Source organism: Scyliorhinus canicula, chromosome 7 (assembly GCF_902713615.1).
Source record: "Scyliorhinus canicula chromosome 7, sScyCan1.1, whole genome shotgun sequence".
Taxonomy (NCBI): domain Eukaryota; kingdom Metazoa; phylum Chordata; class Chondrichthyes; order Carcharhiniformes; family Scyliorhinidae; genus Scyliorhinus; species Scyliorhinus canicula.
Genome location: NC_052152.1, coordinates 104,700,049 through 104,723,385, shown reverse-complemented (window position 1 = coordinate 104,723,385; position 23,337 = coordinate 104,700,049). Strand labels below are relative to the sequence as shown.

At 53.0% G+C, this 23,337-nt stretch overlaps 1 protein-coding gene across 1 annotated transcript in view; it reads left to right on the top strand.

The window, feature by feature from the left end:
• LOC119969241 (protein FAM124A) overlaps positions 1 to 19,738 on the top strand; it is a 59,249-nt gene extending 39,511 nt beyond the window's left edge. The window contains exon 4 of the mRNA XM_038802592.1: positions 16,930 to 19,738. Within this exon, the coding sequence (XP_038658520.1) occupies positions 16,930 to 17,769 (840 nt within the window). The 3' untranslated portion in view covers positions 17,770 to 19,738. The remainder of the gene's footprint in view (positions 1 to 16,929) is intronic.
• The last annotated feature ends 3,599 nt before the right edge of the window (positions 19,739 to 23,337 follow it).

Below are 23,337 nucleotides of genomic sequence, written 5' to 3'. Positions count from 1 at the left end.
AGCACATCTTTCGGGACTTGTGGGAGGAAACCGGAGCACCCCGAGGAAACCCACACAAACACGGGGAGAACGTGCAGATTCTGCACAGCCAGTGACCCAAGCCGGGAATCGAACTCGAGTCCCTGGGGCTGTGAAGCCACAGTGTTAACCACTGTGCTATTGTGCCGCAACCCTTCTTAAAGGAAGAGTGGCGTTTTTAGCTCCGATAAAGCTCCGACTGTTTTGCATCTGTTTCAGCGATAGGAGGAGCTGCTGGCTCCTCAAAATGTCTGTGTTCGTCACACTGTCTGCATCCCCAAGAGCTATCTTCTCATAGGAAGACCTGTCACCAGCTCTGCACGCCGCTGAGGTGCAGCTGGCAACACAGGAAGTGCCCACACAGCCACTTTACCATCAGAAGCAGCCTGTGTCTTGCGGGAGCCCCATGCAAAAGGCTCAACTTGGGGAGGGGGAACCTACAGTTTGCTCGAGATAATATTAAATACTAACCGCTTAGCTCTATGTCAAATCCAGACAGATAGCACCGTGGAATTAGATAATATAAAAAATAATTAACACAATGATCAGGGGATCAGCTATTACTGTTCAAGCTTGTCAATCCTCCAGGATTGCTAGGGAGTCTCTAGGAATTAAGGATTAAACTCTGGATGCTGCTGGGAGTAACAACAAAGAGAAAATACGCAATGGCATTCAAAAAAATCTATTTATTGAGCAGTGTCAGGACAAATGGCTGAGCAAGGCAGGACAGCCACATGATACAAGCTACAGGGACCAAGTTTACTGTTTCTACTTTTTGGGCATGGTCTCTTTCCCCGTGCTCATCATCTCTTTGTCAAAACAGCTCAATGTTTCTGCCTTCAAACTTGGAAATGTCCATCTCTGACATTCCTCTTATCCACCTGCTGTACAGACTCATTCAGCCACTGCGCCAAATAAAGAAAAAACAACCTTGTTACATTTTCAGTGAAAAGAAAAACACATGTAAACATGTAAGACAATTATATGAGCTCACATGATGGTGGTCGAGTGGTGATTTACTGGGCTAGTAATCTAGAGGGCTGAATGGTCTGGAGGCAGAGTTTAGATTGCGCCATAGTAACTGGAGGAATTTAAATTCATGAATAAATCTGGGATAAAATGCGAGCTTGATTAATAATTACCATGAAACTATAGGATTGTCTGCCAGCAACGCTTACATCTCAAACATAAATTGATGCATTCACAACTCACAGATACACTGAACTCCATTCTATCACACACACATACACACTTCTGCGCTCACACATGTAGTGAAATTTACACCTGCACATGTAGGGTGGCACTTTCCGGCCCTTCCCACTGGTAGACCAGAAGATCCCGCCAAAAGTGATTCCCGTGCAGCAGGTTCCTGGGTGGCAGGACGGGCAAACCACACAAAACGCTGTAAACAGCAGTGGAACCCGACAACCCCGACCGTGGCCAATGATAAACTGCCTCCGTGGCCAGAAAACACACCGTAGGGAGTGGCGGAGTCGGGTTATCCCGCCCAGAGTGTCTAGTGTACATTTGTTGTAACATACCTTCAGAAAATTACTAAAAGTTAGTGATTTAGGTGCCCATATTCTCAAATCACGACATGCTAGCACGCAGGTAATCAAAACAAAAACAATTCACATGTTTTTTTCTCTCTTGGAGTTTGGAATACTGAAGTGAGGACTCAGTGGTGCAGATGCACAGAGCTCAGGCACAGACCCTCCTGTAGTTCTATTAACCTTAGAGAGGGGGGGGGGGGGGGGGGGGTAATGCAGCTTCCCCAGAGTGACACAGGAACTTAAAGGGTTAAATTATGAAGCTGCAGTTGGTTTGCCTTCCCTTGAGTTTAGAGAGTTTAGGGATGACCTCAACTGAATAGTTTAAAATGATTTAAGCGATGCCGTAGAGTCGTAGAGTTCTACAGCATAAAAATAAGCCCTTTGGCCCATCCTGTCTGTGCTGGCCATCAAGCATCTATCTATTCTAATCCCATTTTCCACCACTTGGTCCGTAGCCTTGTATGCTATGGCATTTCAAGTGCTCATCTAAATACCTCTTAAACGTTCTAAGGAATAGGGTAGACAGAGGGGAACTGTTTTTCCTGGTTGAGGAAGCTGGGTCTGGGGAACATGGTAGCACAGTGGGTAGCACTTCACAGCACCAGGGTCCCAGGTTCGATTCCCGGCTTGGGTCACTGTCTGTGTGGGGACTGCATGTTCTTCCCGTGTCTGCATGGGTTTTCTCAGCTTGTTAGGTAATTTGGACATTCTGAATTCTCCCTCTGTGAACCCAAACAGGCGCCGGAGTGTGGCGACTAGGGGCTTTTCACAGTAACTTCATTGCAGTGTTAATGTAAACCTACTTGTGACAATAAAGATTATTATTAGAACAATAAGAGTTGAGCTATTTAAGAGTGAAATCAGGGCGTGATCGTTGACACCAAAGATGGTAAAAATCTGTAAGTCTTTCTCTCAAAAGACTGTAGATGTTGGAGGTCAATTGAACATCTCAAGACGGATCAATATATTTTTGTTGGGTAGGAATATCAAAGGATACGAGACTAAGGCAGATCAATGGAATTGAGATACAGATCAGCTGAACAACAGTGTAGGTTCAAAGGGTGGAATGAAGGAAATCTTTGCACTTATTGCAGACTTAATGATCTCAGGAAATCCCAAAGCACTTTGTAGCCAATTGAGTACTTTGGAAGTGTAGTCATTGGTTGGAAATATAGGAAAATCAGCAACAGATGTGTGCACAGCAAGATCCCAAATATGGTGATTTGATAACAATCAGAGAATCCGCTTTTGTGATGTTGATGGAGGATAAATATTGGCCAAGATACCGAGCTAGGCTCCCCTACTCTTCCTGAAATAGTGTCATGTGATGTTTTACATCCATCTTAGAGAGCAGATGGGGAACTCACTTTAAAGCCTCATCCAAATGCTGGCATCTCCAACAGTGCGGCACTCAGTGAGTACGGCACTGGAATGTCAGCTGAGAGTTCTGTGCTCAACTACATGATCTGGAGTGGGGTTTGAAAGCAGAACCTTTTGACTCAGGCGAGAGTGTTAGCAACTGAGGCCCACAGCTGATGCTACTGCTGTGTTACTGGACAGGAATCACATCTGCAAACATTGGCACCGCAGAAGGGTCACAACACAAAGTGTTGCATGTCTGGTTGCTGCTGTGCAGCTCGTCTGTCAGATTTAAGGGAGGCTGTAACCTTAAAATGGTCAGGGGGTGGCGTCCTCGGCTGCCAAAGAAGGCAGCTGGTCATTGTCCTCACCCAGCTGATCAGCAAATGGTCAAAATCGACCACCATTCAGTAAAAACTTAGTGTCTTTTTTATATGATAAACATTCTACTAACATAGCGATGCTTAATAAAAGCTAAACAGAAATATTTCAGTAACCCAGTACGCTGCGGCATGGCCTTTTGATAACAGCTTTAAGTCGTTGTTAAGTCTCTCTGATGTCGCTCTTTGTTGACCGAGTGATTGAGTGGCCAAGTAGACAAATGGTCTTTGTTTTTCAGTCAGTAGCCATTTCATATGGATTTAGAGCACTTTCTCTCTGGCACACACACACGAGTGGGGGATACCAGGCTGTGCTAGGTCACCCTTGAGTGAGGTAATAGGCTTTAAAGGCTTTGGCTCGACAAGGGAACCGCTTTATACATCACGTAGTGCACACTTAGCACTGACCGCCTTCCACAGCGAAGCTAAGCAAAGTCCCAATTTTGAAATGGGAACCATTTCTCAATCAACGCGCTTGCCAGAAGGTATTCCAGTGGGAATCTGTCCTCTCCCATAGGGAAAAAAGAATCCGGAGCAAATCAGCACACAAAGTAAAGGCCTGATCTCAATATCGCCTGTAAAATGGCACAAGCCATTCCTGTAGTGGACTGGTAGGTGAAGGGACAGTAAAAGGACAGTGAACCCCAACCCACAGAACAAGAATGCAGTAGATATCGGGTCAATTTGGAACCCATTCAATTTGGCTAGGAAGACACCAATGGACGATGATAATGATTGGGGGAAGTTTTTGCCCATGCAATATTTGCCATAATTTTAAAAAGACCAACTTTAACATTGACTCAAAGTCGATTGGAGGCAATAACAGTTACATTTGTGAAGGAAAAAACTTGTGTTATATGTCTGTCACTGCCTCAGGATGGCCAATAGCACTTTACAGCCAATGAATTATTTTTCAAGTACCGTTATTATTGCAATGTAGGCACTGCGGCAACCAATTTACACATAGCTCAGTCCCACAACAGCAGTGTAATAATGGCTGCATCATTTGTTTTTTAGTGATGTTTGAATAGAAGGAAACTCCTTGCTCCTCTTCACATAAAGTCATGGGAACTTTGATGCCCCGCTGAGAGGGCAGATGGGAGTCCAGATTATCTGGAAAACGCAGTTCTGATAATGCAGCACTCCCTCAGTACTGCTTTGAATATATTCAAGAGACGGCTGAATATAGCACTTGGGGAGAATGGGATCAAAGGCTATGGGGAGAAAGCAGGATTAGGTTATTGAGTTGGATGATCAGCCATGATCGTGATGAATGGCGAAGCAGGCTCGAAAGGCCAAAAGACTTCCTCCTGCTCCTACCTTCTATGTATCAATGTATGTACTGCACCGCGGGTGGAATCAAAAAGGGTGGAAATGATATCACAGAGTTCTGGTCAGATGCTTTCTCCAGTACCGTGTTCAGTGCTGAATATTGCATTTCAAGAAGGATATATTGGCCTTGGAGGGTTGCTGTGCAGATTTACCAGAATAGCATTGGAGCTAAAAGATTATGAAGATGGATTGTGTAAACTAAGCTTATATTCCTTTGAAGAGGGGCAGCACGGTGGCACAGTGGATTAGCCCTGCTGCCTCACGGCACCGAGGTCCCAGGTTCGATCCCGGCTCTGGGTCACTGTCCCTGTGGAGTTTGCACATTCTCCCCGTGTCTGCGTGGGTTTCGCTCCCACAGCCCAAAGATGGCCACACTAAATTGCCCCTTAATTGGAAAAAATGAATTGGGTACTCTAAATTTAAAAAAATAAAATAATAATCCTTTCAAGATAGATCATTAAGAGGTGATCTGATTGAAGTATTTAAGATACTTAATAGGGTAGATAGAGAGAAACAAATTCCTCTGACAGCGAGTCCTGAACTAGGGGTCATAACCTTAAAATTAGAGCAAGGTGGTTCAGAGCGACATCAGGAACACTTCCTCACACACTGGGTGGCGGCAACATGGACCTCTCTGGAAAAAGCTGTTGAGACCAGGGGTCAACTGAAGTTTCAAAACTACGATTTGAAAGATGAGGCAAGTGAGGGATACAGAATCGAGGCAAGTAGATAGAGTTAATAGCCAGGATCTCATAGAATGGAGTAACAGACTCGAGCGGCAGAATGACCTACTCGTGTTCTGATCACTTTCTCAAAGGGCTACAAGGAATCAAACCCTACTCCACTCTCAGAATCCTCCTCAACAGAGTGGGCAGCAACTGTGCATAGTGAGAGCTGCAGATATCCAACCTGACTCTGTGCTTTATGGATGGCTCTAATTCTACTCAACCTTGTCATCTCAAGCAGCGTCTACATATGTGGTGCCCATGTCTTTAGTAATCTTGAATACTTTGATCAGATCACTTGCTGAGCCTTTGGCTTTGATCTTTACAAAGAACAAAGAAAATTACAGCACAGGAACAGGCCCTTCGGCCCTCCCAGCCTGCGCCGATCCAGATCCTTTACCTAAACCTGTCTCCTATTTTCCAAGGTCTACTTCCCTCTGTTCCCCGCCCGTTCATATATCTGTCTAGATGCATCTTAAATGATGCTATCGTGCCCGCCTCTACCACCTCCGCTGGCAAAGCGTTCCAGGCACCCACCATCCTCTGCGTAAAAAACTTTCCACGCACATCGCGCTTAAACTTTCCCCCTCTCACCTTGAAATCGTGACCCCCTTGTAATTGACACCCCAATCTTGGAAAAAGCTTGTTGCTATCCACCCTGTCCATACCTCTCATAATTTTGTAGACCTCAATCAGGTCCCCCCTCAACTTCCATCTTTCCAACGATAACAATCCTAATCTACTCAACCTTTCTTCATAGCTAGCACCCTCCATACCAGGCAACATCCTGGTGAACCTTCTCTGCACCTTCTCTAAAGCACCAAATCCTTCTGGTAATGTGGCGACCACAACTCCACACAGTATTCCAAATGTGGCCTAACCAAAGTCCTATACAACTGTAACATGACCTGCCGACTCTTGTACTCAATACCCCATCCGATGAAGGCAAGCATGCTGTATGCCTTCTTGACCACTCTATCAACCTGCGTTGCCACCTTCAGGGTACAATGGACCTGAACTCCCAGATCTCTCTGTACATCAATTTTCCCCAGGACTCTTCCATTGACCATATAGTCCGCTCTTGAATTTGACCTTCCAAAATGCATCACCTCGCATTTGCCTGGATTGAACTCCATCTGCCATTTCTCTGCCCAACTCTCCAATCTATCTATATTTTGCTGTATTCTCTGACAGTCCTCCTCGCTATCTGCAACTCCACCAATCTTAGTATCATCTGCAAATTTGCTAATCAGACCACCTATACCTTCCTCCAGGTCATTTATGTATATCACAAACAACAGTGGTCCGAGCACGGATCCCTGTGGAACACCACTAGTCACCCTTCTCCATTTTTAGACACTCCCTTCCACCACTACTCTCTGTCTCCTGTTGCCCAGCCAGTTCTTTATCCATCTAGCTAGTACACCCTGAACCCCATACGACTTCACTTTTTCCATCAACCTGCCATGGGAAACTTTATCAAACGCCTTACTAAAGTATATGTATATGACATCTACAGCCCTTCCCTCATCAATTAACTTTGTCACTTCCTCAAAGAATTCTATTAGGTTTGTAAGACATGACCTTCCCTGCACAAAACCATGCTGCCTATCACTGATAAGTCTATTTTCTTCCAGGTGTGAATAGATCCTTTCCCTCAGTATCTTCTCCAACAGTTTTCCTACCACTGACGTCAAGCTCACAGGTCTATAATTCCCTGGATTATCCCTGCTACCCTTCTTAAACAAAGGGACAACATTAGCAATTCTCCAGTCCTCCGGGACGTCACCCGTGCTCAAGGATGCTGCAAAGATATCTGTTAAGGCCCCAGCTATTTCGACCCTCGCTTCCCTCAGTAACCTGGGATAGATCCCATCCGGTCCTGGGGACTTGTCCACCTTAATGTCTTTTAGAATACCCAAAACTGCCCCCTTCCATATGACAACTTGACCTAGAGTATTTAAACATCCATCCCTAGCCTCAACATCCGTCCTGTCCCTCTCCTTGGTGAATACCGATGCAAAGTACTCATTAAGAATCTCATCCATTTTCTCTGACTTCACGCATAAATTCCCTCTTTTGTCTTTGAGTGGGCCAATCCTTTCTCTAGTCACCCTCTTGCTCCTTATATACGAATAAAAGGCTTTGGGATTTTCCTTAACCCTGTTAGCCAAAGATATTTCATGTCGGCTTTTAGGCCTCTTTATTGCGCGTTTGAGAATCGTCCTACTTTCCCGATATTCCTCCAAAGCTTCATCAGTTTTGAGTTGCCTCGATCTTATGTATGCTTCCTTTTTCATCTTAGCTAGTCTCACAATTTCACCCGTCATCCATGGTTCCCTAATCTTGCCATTTCTATCCCTCATTTTCACAGGGACATGTCTGTCCTGCACTCTAATCAACCTTTCCTTAAAAGACTCCCACATTTCAAATGTGGATTTACCCTTAAACAGCTGCTCCCAATCCACATTCCCTAGCTCCTGCCGAATTTTGTTATACTCTGCCTTTCCCCAATTTAGTACTTTTCCTTTCGGACCCCGCTCGTCCTTGTCCATGAGTATTCTAAAACTTACAGAATTGTGATCGCTATTCCCAAAGTAATCACCGACTGAAACTTCAACCACCTGGCTGGGATCATTCCCCAACACCAGGTCCAGTATGGCCCCTTCCCGAGTTGGACTATTTACATACTGCTCTAAAAAACTCTCCTCGATGCTCCTTACAAACTCTGCTCCATTATCGCCTCCAACACTACACAAATCCCATTCAATGTTGGGGAAGTTAAAATCTCCAATCACAACCACCCTATTTCTCCTACATTTTTCTATAATCTGTCTGCATATTTGTACCTCTACTTCATGCTCGCTTTTGGGAGGCCTGTAGTAAAGTCCCAACAATGTTACTGCACCCTTCCTATTTCTCAGCTCCACCCATATTGCCTCAGTGTTCGAATCCTCCATCGTGCCCTCCTTAATCACAGCAGTGATATCATCTCTGACTAGTAATGCAACTCCTCCACCCCTTCTACCTCCCTCTCTATCCCTCCTGAAGCATCTATACCCTGGAATATTCAGTTGCCGTCCTGCCCTTCCCTCAACCAAGTCTCAGTAATACCAATAACATCATATTCCCAGGTACTAATCCAAGCCCTGAATTCATCTGCCTTACCTGCTACACTTCTCGCATTAAAACAAATGCACCTCAGACCACCTGTCCCTTTGCGTTCATCATCTCTTCCCTGTCTACTCTTCCCCTTAGTCACATTGAGTTTATTATCTAGTACCTTACTGGCTTTAGTTGCTGCCTCTTTACTGACCTCTAACTTCCTAATCTGGGGCGGGATTCTCCGACCCCACGCAGGGTCGGAGAATTGGCGGGAAGCGGCGTTATTTCCGCTCCCGCAGGTTTTCGAATTCTCCCGCCGGTAAAAAACCGGCGTTGTGCAAATCCCGCCGGCAGCCTGTGAAAACAGCTGGCGCCGGCGGGATTTCATTTTATTTGCACTGACCTTAAATCTCCGGCCCGGATGGGCCGAAGTCCCGCCGACGTGGCCACGGGTCACGTCGGCGAAAATCACAGTTGATTTAAAACGGCGTCAACCATTGATGATGGTTGACGCCGTTCAGTGTCGGGGGTGGGTTGCGGCATGGGGGTGGGGGGGTGGGTTGCGGCATGGGGGGGGGTGGGTTGCGGCATGGGGGGGGGGGTGGGTTGCGGCCATCGGGGGGGGGTGGGTTGCGGCCATCGGGGGGGTGGGTTGCGGCCATCGGGGGGGGGTGGGTTGCGGCCATCGGGGGGGTTGCGGCCATCGGGGGAGTGGGTTGCGGCCATCGGGGGAGTGGGTTGCGGCCATCGGGGGGGTGGGTTGCGGCCATCGGGGGAGTGGGTTGTGGCCATCGGGGGGTTGCGGCCATCGGGGGGGTTGCGGCCATCGGGGGGGTGGGTTGCGGCCATCGGGGGGGTTGCGGCCATCGGGGGAGTGGGTTGCGGCCATCGGGGGGGGGTGGGTTGCGGCCATGGGGGGGGTTGCGGCCATCGGGGGAGTGGGTTGCGGCCATCGGGGGGGTGGGTTGCGGCCATCGGGGGAGTGGGTTGCGGCCATCGGGGGGTTGCTGCCATCGGGGGAGTGGGTTGCGGCCATAGGGGGGGTGGGTTGCGGCCATCGGGGGGGTGGGTTGCGGCCATCGGGGGAGTGGGTTGCGGCCATCGGGGGGGTGGGTTGCGGCCATCGGGGGGGTTGCGGCCATCGGGGGAGTGGGTTGCGGCCATCGGGGGGTTGCGGCCATCGGGGGGGTTGCGGCCATCGGGGGGGTTGCGGCCATCGGGGGAGTGGGTTGCGGCCATCGGGGGGTTGCGGCCATCGGGGGGGTTGCGGCCATCGGGGGGGTTGCGGCCATCGGGGGAGTGGGTTGCGGCCATCGGGGGGGTTGCGGCCATCGGGGGAGTGGGTTGCGGCCATCGGGGGGGTTGCGGCCATCGGGGGGGTTGCGGACATCGGGGGAGTGGGTTGCGGCCATCGGGGGGTTGCGGCCATCGGGGGGGTTGCGGCCATCGGGGGGGGTTGCGGCCATCGGGGGAGTGGGTTGCGGCCATCGGGGGGTTGCGGCCATCGGGGGGGTTGCGGCCATCGGGGGAGTGGGTTGCGGCCATCGGGGGGTTGCGGCCATCGGGGGGGTGGGTTGCGGCATCGGGGGGGTTTGGGGGCAGCGGCGGGCAGAGAGGGGGGGGCGACGGATGCCCGGGGCCAACGCACCGTCGCCCCCCCCCCCGTACGCCGCTGCCCCCTACCCTAACCACCCCCCCTCACCACCCCTACCTCCCTCCAACGCCCCTACCCCCCTCCCCACCACCCCTACCCCCCTCCAACGCCGCCCCCCATCTCTCGCAACGCCGCAACCCCCCCCCCTCAACGCCGGGTTCCCCCCCCACCCTCAACGCCGGGTCCCCCCCCCCCCTCAACGCCGGGTCCCCCCCCCCCCAACGCCGGGGTCCCCCCCCCCCCCCCCTCAACGCCGGGTCCCCCCCCCTCAATGCCGGGTCCCCCCCCCTCAACGCCGCAACCCCCCACCCTCAACGCCGCAACCCACACCCCGTCCCCCTCCCTCTGAAGGCCGGTACCCACACCCCCCCCTCTCTCCTCCTCCCCCCCTTCCTTCCTCCTCCCCCCCTTCCTTCCTCCTCCCCCCCTTCCTTCCTCCGTTAGTGGGGGGGGGGGTGCGGCGTTAGTGGGGGGGTGGGTGCGGCGTTGGAGTGGGGTAGGGGTGGTGAAGGGGGTAGGGGTGGTGAGGGGGGGTTGAGGTAGGGGTGGTGAGGGGGGGGTTGAGGTAGGGGTGGTGAGGGGGGGGTTGAGGTAGGGGTGGTGAGGGGGGGGGTTGAGGTAGGGGTGGTGAGGGGGGGGGTTGGGGTAGGGGGGCAGCGGCGTGCAGGGGGGGGGCGCGGTGCGTAGGCCCTGGCATCCGTCGCCCCCCTCTCTGCCCGCCGCTGCCCCCAAACCCCCCCCCCCCCAAATGCCGGAACCACAACCCCCTCCCAATAGCCGGAACACACCGCCACCCCCCCCCAATGCCCAGAACGACACCCCCCCCCCAAATGCCGTACCACACAACCCCCCTCCCAAATGCCGGAACACACACAACCCCCCCCCCCAATTAAATGCCCGGAACACACCCCCCACCCCCCAAATGCCGGAACACACCCCCCCCCCCAAATGCCGGAACACACGCCCCCCCCAAAATGCCGTAAAACAACCCCCCCCCCCAAAGCCGGAACACACACCCCCCCCCCCCCAAATGCCCGGAACACACCCCCCCCCCCAATCCCAAAATGCCGGAACACACACCCCCCCCCCCCAAATGCCGGAACACACCCCCCCTCCCAATGCCGGAACACACCCCCCCCCAAATGCCGGAACACACCCCCCCCCAAGATGCCGAACACACACCCCCCCCCAAATGCCGGAACACCCCCCCCCCCCCCCCAAATGCCGGAACACACACCCCCCCCCCCAAATGCGGAACACACACACCCCCCAATGCCGGAACACACACACACCCCCCCCCAAATGCCGGAACACACACACCCCCCCCCCCAAATGCCGGAACACACACCCCCCCAATGCCGGAACACACACCCCCCCCCCAAATGCCGGAACACACACCCCCCCCCACACCCCCCCAAATGCCGAAACACACCCCCCCCCCCCCCCCAATGCCGGAACACACCCCCCCCCCCAATGCCGGAACACACCCCCCACCCCCAAATGCCGGAACACACACCCCCCCCCCCCCAAATGCCGGAACACACACCCCCCCCCCCCCAAATGCCGGAACACACCCCCCCCCCCCCCAAATTCGAACCCACACACCCCCCCCCCCCAAATGCCGGAACACACACCCCCCCAAATGCCGGAACACACACACCCCCCCCCCCAAAATGCTGGAACACATACACACCCCCCCCCCCAAATGCCGGAACACACACACCCCCCCCCCCCCCAAATGCCGGAACACACACACCCCCCCCCCCCAAATGCCGGAACACACACCCCCCCCCCCACCCAAATGCCGGAACACACACCCCCCCCCCCCCCAAATGCCGGAACACACACACACACACACACACCCCCCCCCCAATGCCGGTCTCTCTCCTCCTTATCCTCCAAAAAAACGCCGGGTCTCACCACTTCCGCAGCTGGTGAAACTGACGCGTATCGCGTCAGTCAGCTGCTAGCCCCTCCGGGAACGGAGAATAGCGGCCTTAAAGAAGGCCCCGACGCCGGAGTCATTAACACCGATTTTTCTCGCCGGAAACCCGCGTTACGACGGGCAACGGAGAATCCCGCCCCTGGTTCCCATCCCCCGCCACATTAGTTTAAAACCTCCCCAACAGTGTTAGCAAAAGCACCCCCTAGGACATTGGTTCCAGTCCTGCCCAGGTGTAGACCATCCGGTTTGTAATGGTCCCTTGTTGTGGTCCAAATTGGGTGTTTTTCACCTTCGCCACTTGGGCAATAAAACTGGCAGAGAAGAACATCTGAAACAGAAACTGGCCAATGTTCATTTCACAGCAATGACAAATTCTTGGTATCAGATCTATTGCAATAGCTCAGTGATGTCCGAAGTGAGGTTTTTGTGATCCAGGCGAGGGGTCAGGAGAGGAGACTGGGGGAGCAGCCTTTTAAGTGGCGGGAGGGAGTTTCCGCTATTTGGGAATTCAGGTGGCACGGGGATGGGAGCAGTTGCATAAATTAAATGTGACCCGGTTAGTTGAACAAATGAAGGAGGACTTTCGGAGGTGGGACATGCTCCCGTTGTCACTGGCGGGGAGGGTACAGACCATAAAAATGACGTTCCTTCCCAGATTTCTGTTTGTTTTCCAGTGCCTCCCTATTTTTATACCAAAGGCCTTTTTTAAGCGGGTGAATAGGGTGATCTCTGGGTTTGTGTGGGCGGGTAGAACCCTGTGAGTAAAGAAAGTGCTGCTGGAGCGGAGTCGAGGGGTAGGTGGGCTGGCACTGCTGAACTTTAATAACTACTACTGGATGACAAACATAGCCATGATCAGGAATTGGGTAGTGGGGAAGGGGTTGGTGTGGAACGAGTAGAGGTGGCCACCTGTAAGGGCACAAGATTGGGGGCATTGGTAACAGCTCCTCTGCCGTTCTCGCTGGCCCGGTACTCCACAAGCCCGGTGGTAGTGGCAGCCCAGAGAGTCTGGGGGCAGTGGAAGCCGGTACTCCACAAGCCCGGTGGTAGTGGCAGCGCAGAGAGTCTGGGGGCAGTGGAGGCCGGTACTCCACAAGCCCGGTGGTTGTGGCGGCCCAGAGAGTCTGGGGGCAGTGGAGGCCCTGTGAGTCTGGGGGCAGTGGCGGCCCTGAGAGTCGGGGGGCAGTGGAGGCCCTGAGAGTCTGGGGGCAGTGGAGGCCCTGAGAGTCTGGGGGCAGTGGAGGCCCTGAGAGTCTGGGGGCAGTGGCAGCCCTGAGAGTCGGGGGGCAGTGGAGGCCCTGAGAGTCTGGGGGCAGTGGAGGCCCTGAAAGTCTGGGGGCAGTGGAGGCCCTGAGAGTCTGGGGGCAGTGGCAGCCCTGAGAGTCGGGGGGCAGTGGAGGCCCTGAGAGTCTGGGGGCAGTGGAGGCCCTGAGAGTCTGGGGGCAGTGGAGGCCCTGAGAGTCTGGGGGCAGTGGAGGCCCTGAGAGTCTGGGGGCAGTGGCAGCCCTGAGAGTCTGGGGGCAGTGGCAGCCCTGAGAGTCTGGGGGCAGTGGCAGCCCTGAGAGTCTGGGGGCAGTGGAGGCCCTGAGAGTCTGGGGGCAGTGGAGGCCCAGAGAGTCTGGGGGCAGTGGCAGCCCTGAGAGTCTGGGGGCAGTGGCGGCCCTGAGAGTCTGGGGGCAGTGGCGGCCCTGAGAGTCTGGGGGCAGTGGCAGCCCTGAGAGTCTGGGGGCAGCGGAGGCCCTGAGAGTCTGGGGGCAGTGGCAGCCCTGAGAGTCTGGGGGCAGCGGAGGCCCTGAGAGTCTGGGGGCAATGGCGGCCCTGAGAGTCTGGGGGCAGTGACGGCCCTGAGAGTCTGGGGGCAGTGGCAGCCCTGAGAGTCTGGGGGCAGTGGCAGCCCTGAGAGTCTGGGGGCAGTGGCGGCCCTGAGAGTCTGGGGGCAGTGGCGGCCCTGAGAGTCTGGGGGCAGTGGCGGCCCTGAGAGTCTGGGGGCAGTGGCGGCCCTGAGAGTCTGGGGGCAGTGGAGGCCCTGAGAGTCTGGGGGCAGTGGAGGCCCTGAGAGTCTGGGGGCAGTGGAGGAAGCATGTGAGAGTAGAGGGAGCATCGGTGTGGGCTTCAATTTGTGAAGGCTGGATGGGGGATTTCGGGGATGGCAGAAAGCAGGGATTGAGAGTCTGGGGGATCTATTTATTGTTGGAAGCTTTCCATGTTTAGAGGATTTGGAGGAGAACTTCGAATTGCCGGGTGAGAATGGGTTTCGATATCTGCAGATAAGGGGTTTTATGCAAAGGCAGGTTTCGACCTTTCCACTCCTACCGTCACAGGGGATACAGGACAAGGTAGTTTCTAGAGCGGGGGTGGGATAGGGGAAGGTTTTGGATATCTATAAAGAACTCATGGAGTGGGAGGAAACCCAGATAGGTGAGCTAACGGGTAAATGGGAAGATGAGCTGGGAGGGGAGGTAGAGGTGGGTCTGTGGGACGATGCCGTGAGCAGAGTCAACACGTCCTCATCATGTGCCAGGCTCAGCCTCATACAATTCAAGGTGGTTCACCGGGCACACATGATGGTGTCCCGGATGAGCAAGTTTTCTTGGGGTGGAGGACAGGTGTGTGAGATACGCGGGAGGGCCAGCAAACCATGTCCGCATGCCCAAAGCTTAGGGGATTCTGGCAGGGATTTGCGGATGTCATGTCCACGGTGCTAATAACGAGAGTGCCGCCGATCCAGAGATCGCGATGTTTGAAGTGTCGGAAGACCCGGGAGTCCAGGAGGCGAGAGAGGCTGACGTTTTGGCCTTTGCTCCTTGGTAGCCCGGAAACGTATATTGCTAGAGTAGAGGGACTCGAAGCCCCCAAAATCAGGGGTTTGGTTTAACAACATGGCTGGTTTTCTTAGACTTGAGAAAATTAAGTTCGCACTGAGAGGATCAACGTTAAATGAAATGAAATGTAATGAATGAAAATTGCTTATTGTCACAAGTAGGCTCCAAATGAAGTTACTGTGAAAAGCCCCTAGTCGCCACATTCCAGCGCCTGTTCGGGGAGGCTGGTACGGGAATTGAACCGTGCTGCTGGCCTGCTTGGTCTGCTTTAAAAGCCAGCGATTAGCCCAGTGAGCTAAACCAGCCCCTAACGTTAGGTGAATCTCATCCTCGCTGCCCTTCACTGGAGTCCCAGTGAATCTCATCCCCACGGCCCTTTACTGGAGTCCCAGTGAATCACATCCCCACGGCCCTTCACTGGAGTGCCAGTGAATCCCATCCTCACTGCCCTTCACTGGAGTCCCAGTGAATCCCATCCTCACTGCCCTTCAATGGAGTCCCAGTGAATCCCATCCTCACGGCCTTTCACTGGAGTCCCAGTGGATCTCATCCTCGCTGCCCTTCACTGGAGTCCCAGTGAATCTCATCCTCACTGCCCTTCACTGGAGTCCCAGTGAATCCCATCCTCGCTGCCCTTCACTGGAGTCCCAGTGAATCCCATCCTCACGGCCCTTCACTGGAGTCCCAGTGAATCCCATCCTCACGGCCCTTCACTGGAGTCCCAGTGAATCCCATCCTCACGCCCCCTCACTGCAATCCCAGTGAATCCCATCCCGACGGCCCTTCACTGGAGTCCCAGTGAATCCCAACCTCACGGCCCTTCACTGCAATCCCAGTGAATCTCATCCCCACTGCCCTTCACTGGAGTCCCAGTGAATCCCATCCTCGCTGCCCTTCACTGGAATCCCAGTGAATCTCATCCTCACTGCCCCTCACTGGAGTCCCAGTGAATCCCATCCTCGCTGCCCTTCACTGGAATCCCAGTGAATCTCATCCTCACGGCCCCTCACTGGAGTCCCAGTGAATCTCATCCTCACTGCCCCTCACTGGAGTCCCAGTGAATCTCATCCTCACTGCCCCTCACTGGAGTCCCAGTGAATCTCATCCTCGCTGCCCTTCACTGGAGTCTCAGTGAATCTCTACCTCACTGCCCCTCACTGGAGTCCCAGTGAATCCCATCCTCACGGCCTTTCACTGGAGTCTCAGTGAATCTCATCCCCACTGCCCTTCACTGGAGTCCCAGTGAATCTCATCCCCACAGCACTTCACTGGAGTCCCAGTGAATCCCATTCCCACTGCCCTTCACTGGAGTCCCAGTGAATCTCATCCCCACTGCCCTTCACTGGAGTCCCAGTGAATCTCATCCCCACTGCCCTTCGCTGGAGTCCCAGTGAATCCCATCCTCACGGCCCCTCACTGGAGTCCCAGTGAATCCCATCCTCGCTGCCCTTCATTGGTATCCCAGTGGATCTCATGAGGTGGAATGTGCAAAAATAAGAAAATACACAACAGATCAGCCAGAATCTGTAACAATGATAAGATTTTGATTCTTCTGAGTCATCTCCATCAGAACACAAAATTGGAACCTGTGCTACAAATAAGGTTGTTCCCAACTTCATTCCAATGGGAGAGATGAGATCCCTGGCTGGCAAGGTAACAGATTATTTCAGTAGTGCCTAGTGGAACTGTTTCTCTCCAAGGCTCAGAAAATTAATTTGACGCTTATAATTGGCCAGGCCTTGGGTCATTCATTTGTGTAACTGGTTAGATTTTGCACTGTGCAGACGCTAAATGCCAGCTTCCTAATAACGTTGCAGGACCCCCAATATCCAAGTTAAAAGGGGCTTATCACCTAAAACAGGCAGGTGATTTGGCCACCCATCAGAAATCCTCTTTCAAAATGGCTCTGGCCACCTTGCCAACAGTAACATGTCCATTAAGACCAAGTGCATTGAAACTTGGCACCATACTCTTGACACAAGTATGCATCATATGCAGTTAGTGCGTAAAGTTTATCTTTAATTTTGTTTTTACAGGTACAAAGTTCGTCCATAAGCTTGGGGAAGAGAAGTGTAGTTCCTCAATTCACCACAGCAAGGCGCAGCTCTTCTATTCCTTCACGCAGCCTGCTTCCCCAGTGTTACGGTGCACCAGACAGATACCGTCGCCACCGGCAGATTAACCACAAACAGAGTGGGTTCAGCCGATTCCGAGGGAACTCCCAAGAAGACATCTGGATTGGAGGTCAAGGAGACTCTAGCAAGACAGCCAGCAGAGCCTCTGGGATATCCCGGGTTGCTCAGCGCAGTAAGTCCTTGTTCTGTCTGCCGACTTTCAGTGGCTCAGCTTCCTCTTCACTGATGCTGGGTGACCTGGTCCTTTCATCGTGTGACAGAGGACAACAAATCAAAGTCCAAGCACTTGATGTCACCTCTGAAATCACATCCAATGGTCTAGAAGATGCGGCAGAGACCGATGTCGACACTGGCTTGACCACATCCTGCTCTGACTTCTCTATCCAGTCCACACACTCAATACTGAATGGCTTTAGCAAAGATTTGGATGCTGCTCTTCCTTCACTGGGGAAATGCAATACCAGGCCCAAAGCCTTCAGACCTTCATCATCAGCGGATCATTCACTTCCTTCTTTTTCCGAGCTTTCATCCAGGTCGATTCCTCGGTTCCCTGAATTCTCTTCCTGTTGTCTGACCTCGCGAACACCATCTCCCCCTGTCTTCACTGCAGCATCTTGGCTCTGGTCCAGAACAAAACAATCTTCATCTTTGGAGACAAACCGTGCAACCAGAAATGGGAACTGTCCTGAAGGCAGACGGCCTACTCCTAATCAAGAGGGAGAGCAGGAATTTTACATCTGACTATTTTGTGGGGCAAGATTTGCTTCCTGTTGTCACAAAATATATTGAACTATGGTGGGTGTATGGACTAGTCAAAGGATTTTTAAGCTGGTGATTAATAGACAGGAAGAATGTTGCTCATGGCGACCCAGGCCACCTTGCTGTTGGGGTCATGGTGAATCTCAGCATTGCCAATAGTTACACAGCTGTTCAGAAGCATCACTGCAAGAAAATTCCCCTGGGTGTCGCACGTTTTAAATGTTTCTTTGCAAACCACCACAGCCTCTGTGTCAGAAATCCAGAATGTGTCAAAGGTCTCAGCAGTGAAAGTACTCAGATAACTTCAGCAGCCAGTGCTTCTGGATGAACCGCCTGCTTACAGCTCGGAATTTCGAGGCTTCCAACATTTACATTTCTGATGACAAGAGTTGAAGCCCCTTCTGTGCCTCACAGAAGAAGTATCTTTAAATTGTTCCTGATAAGCTGTTGCTTAAAGCCCTGGACAGTTTATTGATCACAAAAATCCCTGATCCTAGATTTTCCTGTCTGTTACCTTGATCTGTTTTGGGTTAATACCAACGTTAAAATAATGCCAATCAGAAAATTAATGCCCTATTTGAGGCTGACTTAGCCAAGTGCTATGTCATAAACTCATAAGAAATAGGAGCAGGAGTAGGCCATTTGGCCCATCCAGCCTGATCTGCCATCTCAATAGGATTTTGACTGAAATTGACCTTTGCCTTAAATAGGAGACCCCTTATTTTTCAATGGTGCTCCATAGTTCTAGATTTCCCCACAAGGAGGAACAGCTTCTCAGCATCCTGTCAAGCCCCTTCAGAATCTGATAAGTTTCATATGTGGTCCAATCTGTTTGATCACCCCCTCATAGGACAACCTCTTCATTGGAGGATTAAGCCTGGTGAATCATCTCCAAACTGCTTCCAATGATTGCGGTCACTGACTGCATTGATCTTAATCAGGACAAGGCTCACTGGGTCCTTTTCCTGAAACTTCTATCTACCAGCAATGGGTCCAAGAAGGCAGTCCATCATCACTATCTCATGGGCAATTAGGTTTGGGCGATAATAGCTAGATTTTCCCATATAACCTTCATTCCAAGAACGAATAAAGTAGTGTGGGCATTCCCATTTCATTGTCCATTTAGAATCAGCCCTCCTGGAATTTTAGATAATTAATAATCATTGGTTGACAGAATAAATTCCAAATCTTAATCTTGGTTAAAAGCATCGCTTTATGGGCTGTTAACTCTAATGTACAGGTATATAGTATTATTGCTTATTTAGTCTTTTGTCTTTACAGTGTGAAGTGTTGTTGCTTTATTTATTGTGTAAATGAAAAATGGAATCTATTGATAAAACGCGCCATCGTAAGACATTAAACTAATATATAAATGTTAATAACTGGAATGCACTGAAGACAGCACATGGTCAGATGTGGCACTCTGACCTTTGACTCGTGGCTGTTGCCTCAAGTTAAAGTTATCTGAAAGGCTTGTTCAGCGGGGTGTTTCTTGGCAGCTGCAGCTGAGAAACATCCCGGAAACCAACAGCATTTTGACCTTTCTTTGTCTCGGAGAGTTTCTCAGGGATATTCTGCTGGTAAGCTGAAGGAAGGGCTCCATGCATCAGGGCACCATTTTGGAAAGTAGTCCATGTCTTCCCAGCCCCCTTTCAGGGCCCCCCATCATGTTTTGGGACCCCCCCCTCCCCCCACCCAAACTTAGGGAAGCCTCTGGGAACCCGCCCTCACCCCCTCTACCTGGCAGGTCCCCGCTTTCCGGGCCTGAGTCCATTAGTACCCACCTGGCACTGCCAGACTGGCATCCTGGTAATGCCACAGCATCCTAGCAAAGCCACAGCATCCTGCAATGATACTTGAGCACCCTGGCATGGTGCACGGGTGGCACTGCAGTGGGCAGCATGGTGGTTAGTACTGTTGCTTCACAGCGCCAGGGTCCCAGGTTCGATTCCCGCTTCGGGCACTTGTCTGTGCAGAGTCTGCACCTTCTCCCCGTGTCTTCGTGGGTTTCCTCCGGGTGCTCTGGTTTCCACCCACAAGTCCCGAAAGACGTGATGTTAGATGAATTGGACATTCTGAATTCTCTCTGTGTACCCGGACAGGCGTCAGAGTATGGTGACTAGGGGATTTTCACAGCAACTTCATTGTCACGGTAGGTAAGCCTACTTGTGACAATCATAAAGATTATTATTATTAAAGATGCCCAGATGACAGGGGGAGTGACATGGTGGCACTCTGCCCTGTCCCTGCCCACCCAGGGGTCTCCAATGGCCTGGGAGACCCATTCTTTATGTCATTACGACTGGTCAATTTGAGTATTCAGATCTGGATCTCGCCCAGTGAGGGCGAGATCCAGACCTTGCTGGGCAGAGCAGGTCGGGTGACCAGCCTGTTGTGTCCTCCACAACGTTGCATTTGACACCGTCTGACACCTGCCCCTGAGCGATCTCTGTATGCGGGCTGGTCATTCCAGTATACGGTCAAACCAAACCCTAGGAGTGTCAGAGGTGGGGATGGGGTGCCAGGAAGAGGGGGGTGGCGGGAGTGGGACGTGTGCTGCACCCATGCCAACGTAATTGGTGCCTATCTTTCTGGTGTTACAGGCTGTAATGCTACAACTAGGTGGATCCCCAGTTGGTAAATCAGGAGTGGAGGCGGCCTGCTGTGATTGCAGTCCCTTTGGTGGCTGGAATGACTGGGCCTGGATGGGCCCAGCAATCTCTGGGGTGTTCCAGGTGGAATGGTGTCACCCTCTTCTGCACCACGGAGAGGAGGGGGGAGGCCAAGGTGCTGTCATGTTCCGGCACGTCCCCTGCAGGTGTCACCGGCATAGGCCCCATCACCTCCTCCACCCTGGGGGGCCCAATGATCCCCAGGTCACTCCGTGGGATGGGAGTGCAACCAGAACAAACACCTGGGGCTCTCCCCCCACCTGGTGCTGTCAGTCCTGGAGGCCCACTCTCGTCTCGACCAGAGTCTCAATGCTCGTGGTCATGGAGCACCGCTGAAATGTACAGGTGGCAATGTGACAGGGCAGCCCTGTCCTGTGCTTCAGCCACCACCCGCACAGAATGCCCCAGGCCTCGGACATCTCGACTCATGGTCGATATCTTCGGCTCCCCACAAGGCCTCCACCGTGGGCGCCACCCGTGCGGTGTTGGCCTGGGAGACATGCATGGTTGGCACCACCTCCTGCACCTGCAGGTGGTTGGACTCCTCCATCTGCATCTGCAGGCACTGGATGGTTGCTGACAGTCCCCTCATTTAGTCCCTGTCTCTGTGTCCGCGTCCCCATTATTCTGCAAGGCACAAGACATGACATGTTATTGGATCAAAGGAAAGGGGTGGGGGGGTGGTTAGTGTGGGGGAGGAGGAGTGGTGTTGTGGGGGAGGTGGGGTGTGTGGGGGTGGTGAGGGGCTGGTGTGTGGGTAGTGTGTGGGTGGTGAGGGGGTGGTGGGGTTGTGTAGGTAGGGTGGGGGCTGTGTCATACAAGCCATAAGGACACCGCACTCGGTTGCCCGATGCCGACATCCGCCCCGGTGACTGCCTTCTCTCTAAGCCCACCGACCAGGTCCGGAGTGCCCGCTGCTCCGCGAATGTGAAGGGCCACAGGACTGGCAGTCCCCTCTGGTCTTCTCTCTGTCTCTGCGGTTATGTGCCGCCTTCCCCTGGGGGGTGGCATGTCAGGGGGGGAAATAGAAAGCACACAGTGTTAGGCAGTTGGACGCGTGCAGCAGAGCGGGTGGGCAACTGGTGGCCTTAGTGGCCAGGGCTCCGTCCATAATGGGCGGTATGGCGTGTGGTGCAGGGTGGGGTGCGAGCAGACTGCTGGCAGGTGGGGTTCAGTTCCACACCCGGGGGGGGGGGGTTACAGGTGTGTGGGATGTGGGTTGGTGCAAGGGGCCCGGTGCTGCCTCGTCACCCTGGCTGTCCTGAGGAGGTTGCGCAACTTCTTCTGGCATTATAGAACATAGAACAGGCCCTTCGGCCCTCAATGTTGTGCCGAACAATGATCACCCTACTCAAACCCACGTATCCACCCTATACCCGTAACCCAACAACCTTTACTTTTTAGGACACTACGGGCAATTTAGCATGGCCAATCCACCTAACCCGCACATCTTTGGACTGTGGGAGGAAACCGGAGCACCCGGAGGAAACCCACGCACACACGGGGAGGACGTGCAGACTCCCCACAGACAGTGACCCAGCCGGGAATCGAACCTGGGACCCTGGAGCTGTGAAGCATTTATGCTAACCACCATGCTACCGTGGCTGTCCATTGCTGTCCAGTCCTGGCTGTGGGGTCTATGGTGCTAATAGATTCTTCCGGGTCCGGTAAGGGGCTAGCTGCAGCGCTGGGTGAAACCCCCAGCTCCCGCGGCAAAAGCGTCTGGAGAATGGCTAGGTCCCTCATCACGCAAAAGCGTCTGGAGAATGGCTAGGTCCCTCGTCACGCAAAAGCGTCTGGAGAATGGCTAGGTCCCTCGTCACGCAAAAGCGTCTGGAGAATGGCTAGGTCCTTCGTCACGCAAAAGCGTCTGGAGAATGGCTAGGTCCCTCGTCACGCAAAAGCGTCTGGAGAATGGCTAGGTCCCTCGTCACGCAAAAGCGTCTGGAGAATGGCTAGGTCCCTCGTCACGCAAAAGCGTCTGGAGAATGGCTAGGTCCCTCGTCACGCAAAAGCGTCTGGAGAATGGCTAGGTCCTGCCAGCGACCTGCAGCGGCCGCGCCGTACAACATGGTGCCGGCATACGCGGACCCGACCCGCCAAGTACGACCCCACAGGCCACCCCCTGGCCACCCTCCATCAGTCCCCCCCAGGCCTCGTGGAAGCACCCCCCACCCCCGGCAGGCGGCACGTCTCCCGGCCGAGTGTGGTGGTGCTGGACACAGTCCGCAGTCCAAGTTCCCAACCGCTCAGACCACATATCAACTGCACTGTCGGGATTGGCCCATCGGGGGCAGAGGGCCTTCCGATGATGCGCCAGCGCCTTTTGAACGGAGTGCAGCGTGCGTGCGATGATGCCATTTCAGAGGGGGCGGAGATCGAAAACCGGCATCAAACCGGCGCCTGCCCCAATTTGGCCGTCGGAAGGGATTCTCCGTCCGATTGCCGATTCCGATATCGGCATCGGGCAATGGAGAATCCCGGCCATGTTTCTGAAACGGAGACTCCTGCCCCATGTCTTTAATGAGAATTAGCAAATGCTGTTGACTTGTGCAGGATTGGCCCAGCTGATGAATTGATGGGGGTATTTGCAGGTATTTACTCCTGCAAGTTTATTGAATTTTTTTTTACAAAATTCAAATTCAAAGGAGCTTGTGGTAAATTTGTGGCTTTAACAGGCACCAGAGTAGCTGGGGAGATAAATGCCTTTTGATTAGCAAAGGAAACCTGCCTTCCTACCTCAGTGTGGCTACCATGTGACTCCCAATTACACACCAACATGGTTGACTCTTGACTGCCCCCTGAAGTGGCCGAGCAAATCACCAAGTTGTATTAAATCACTGCAAAGAACAACAGCACTTTGGGAGCATCTTCACCA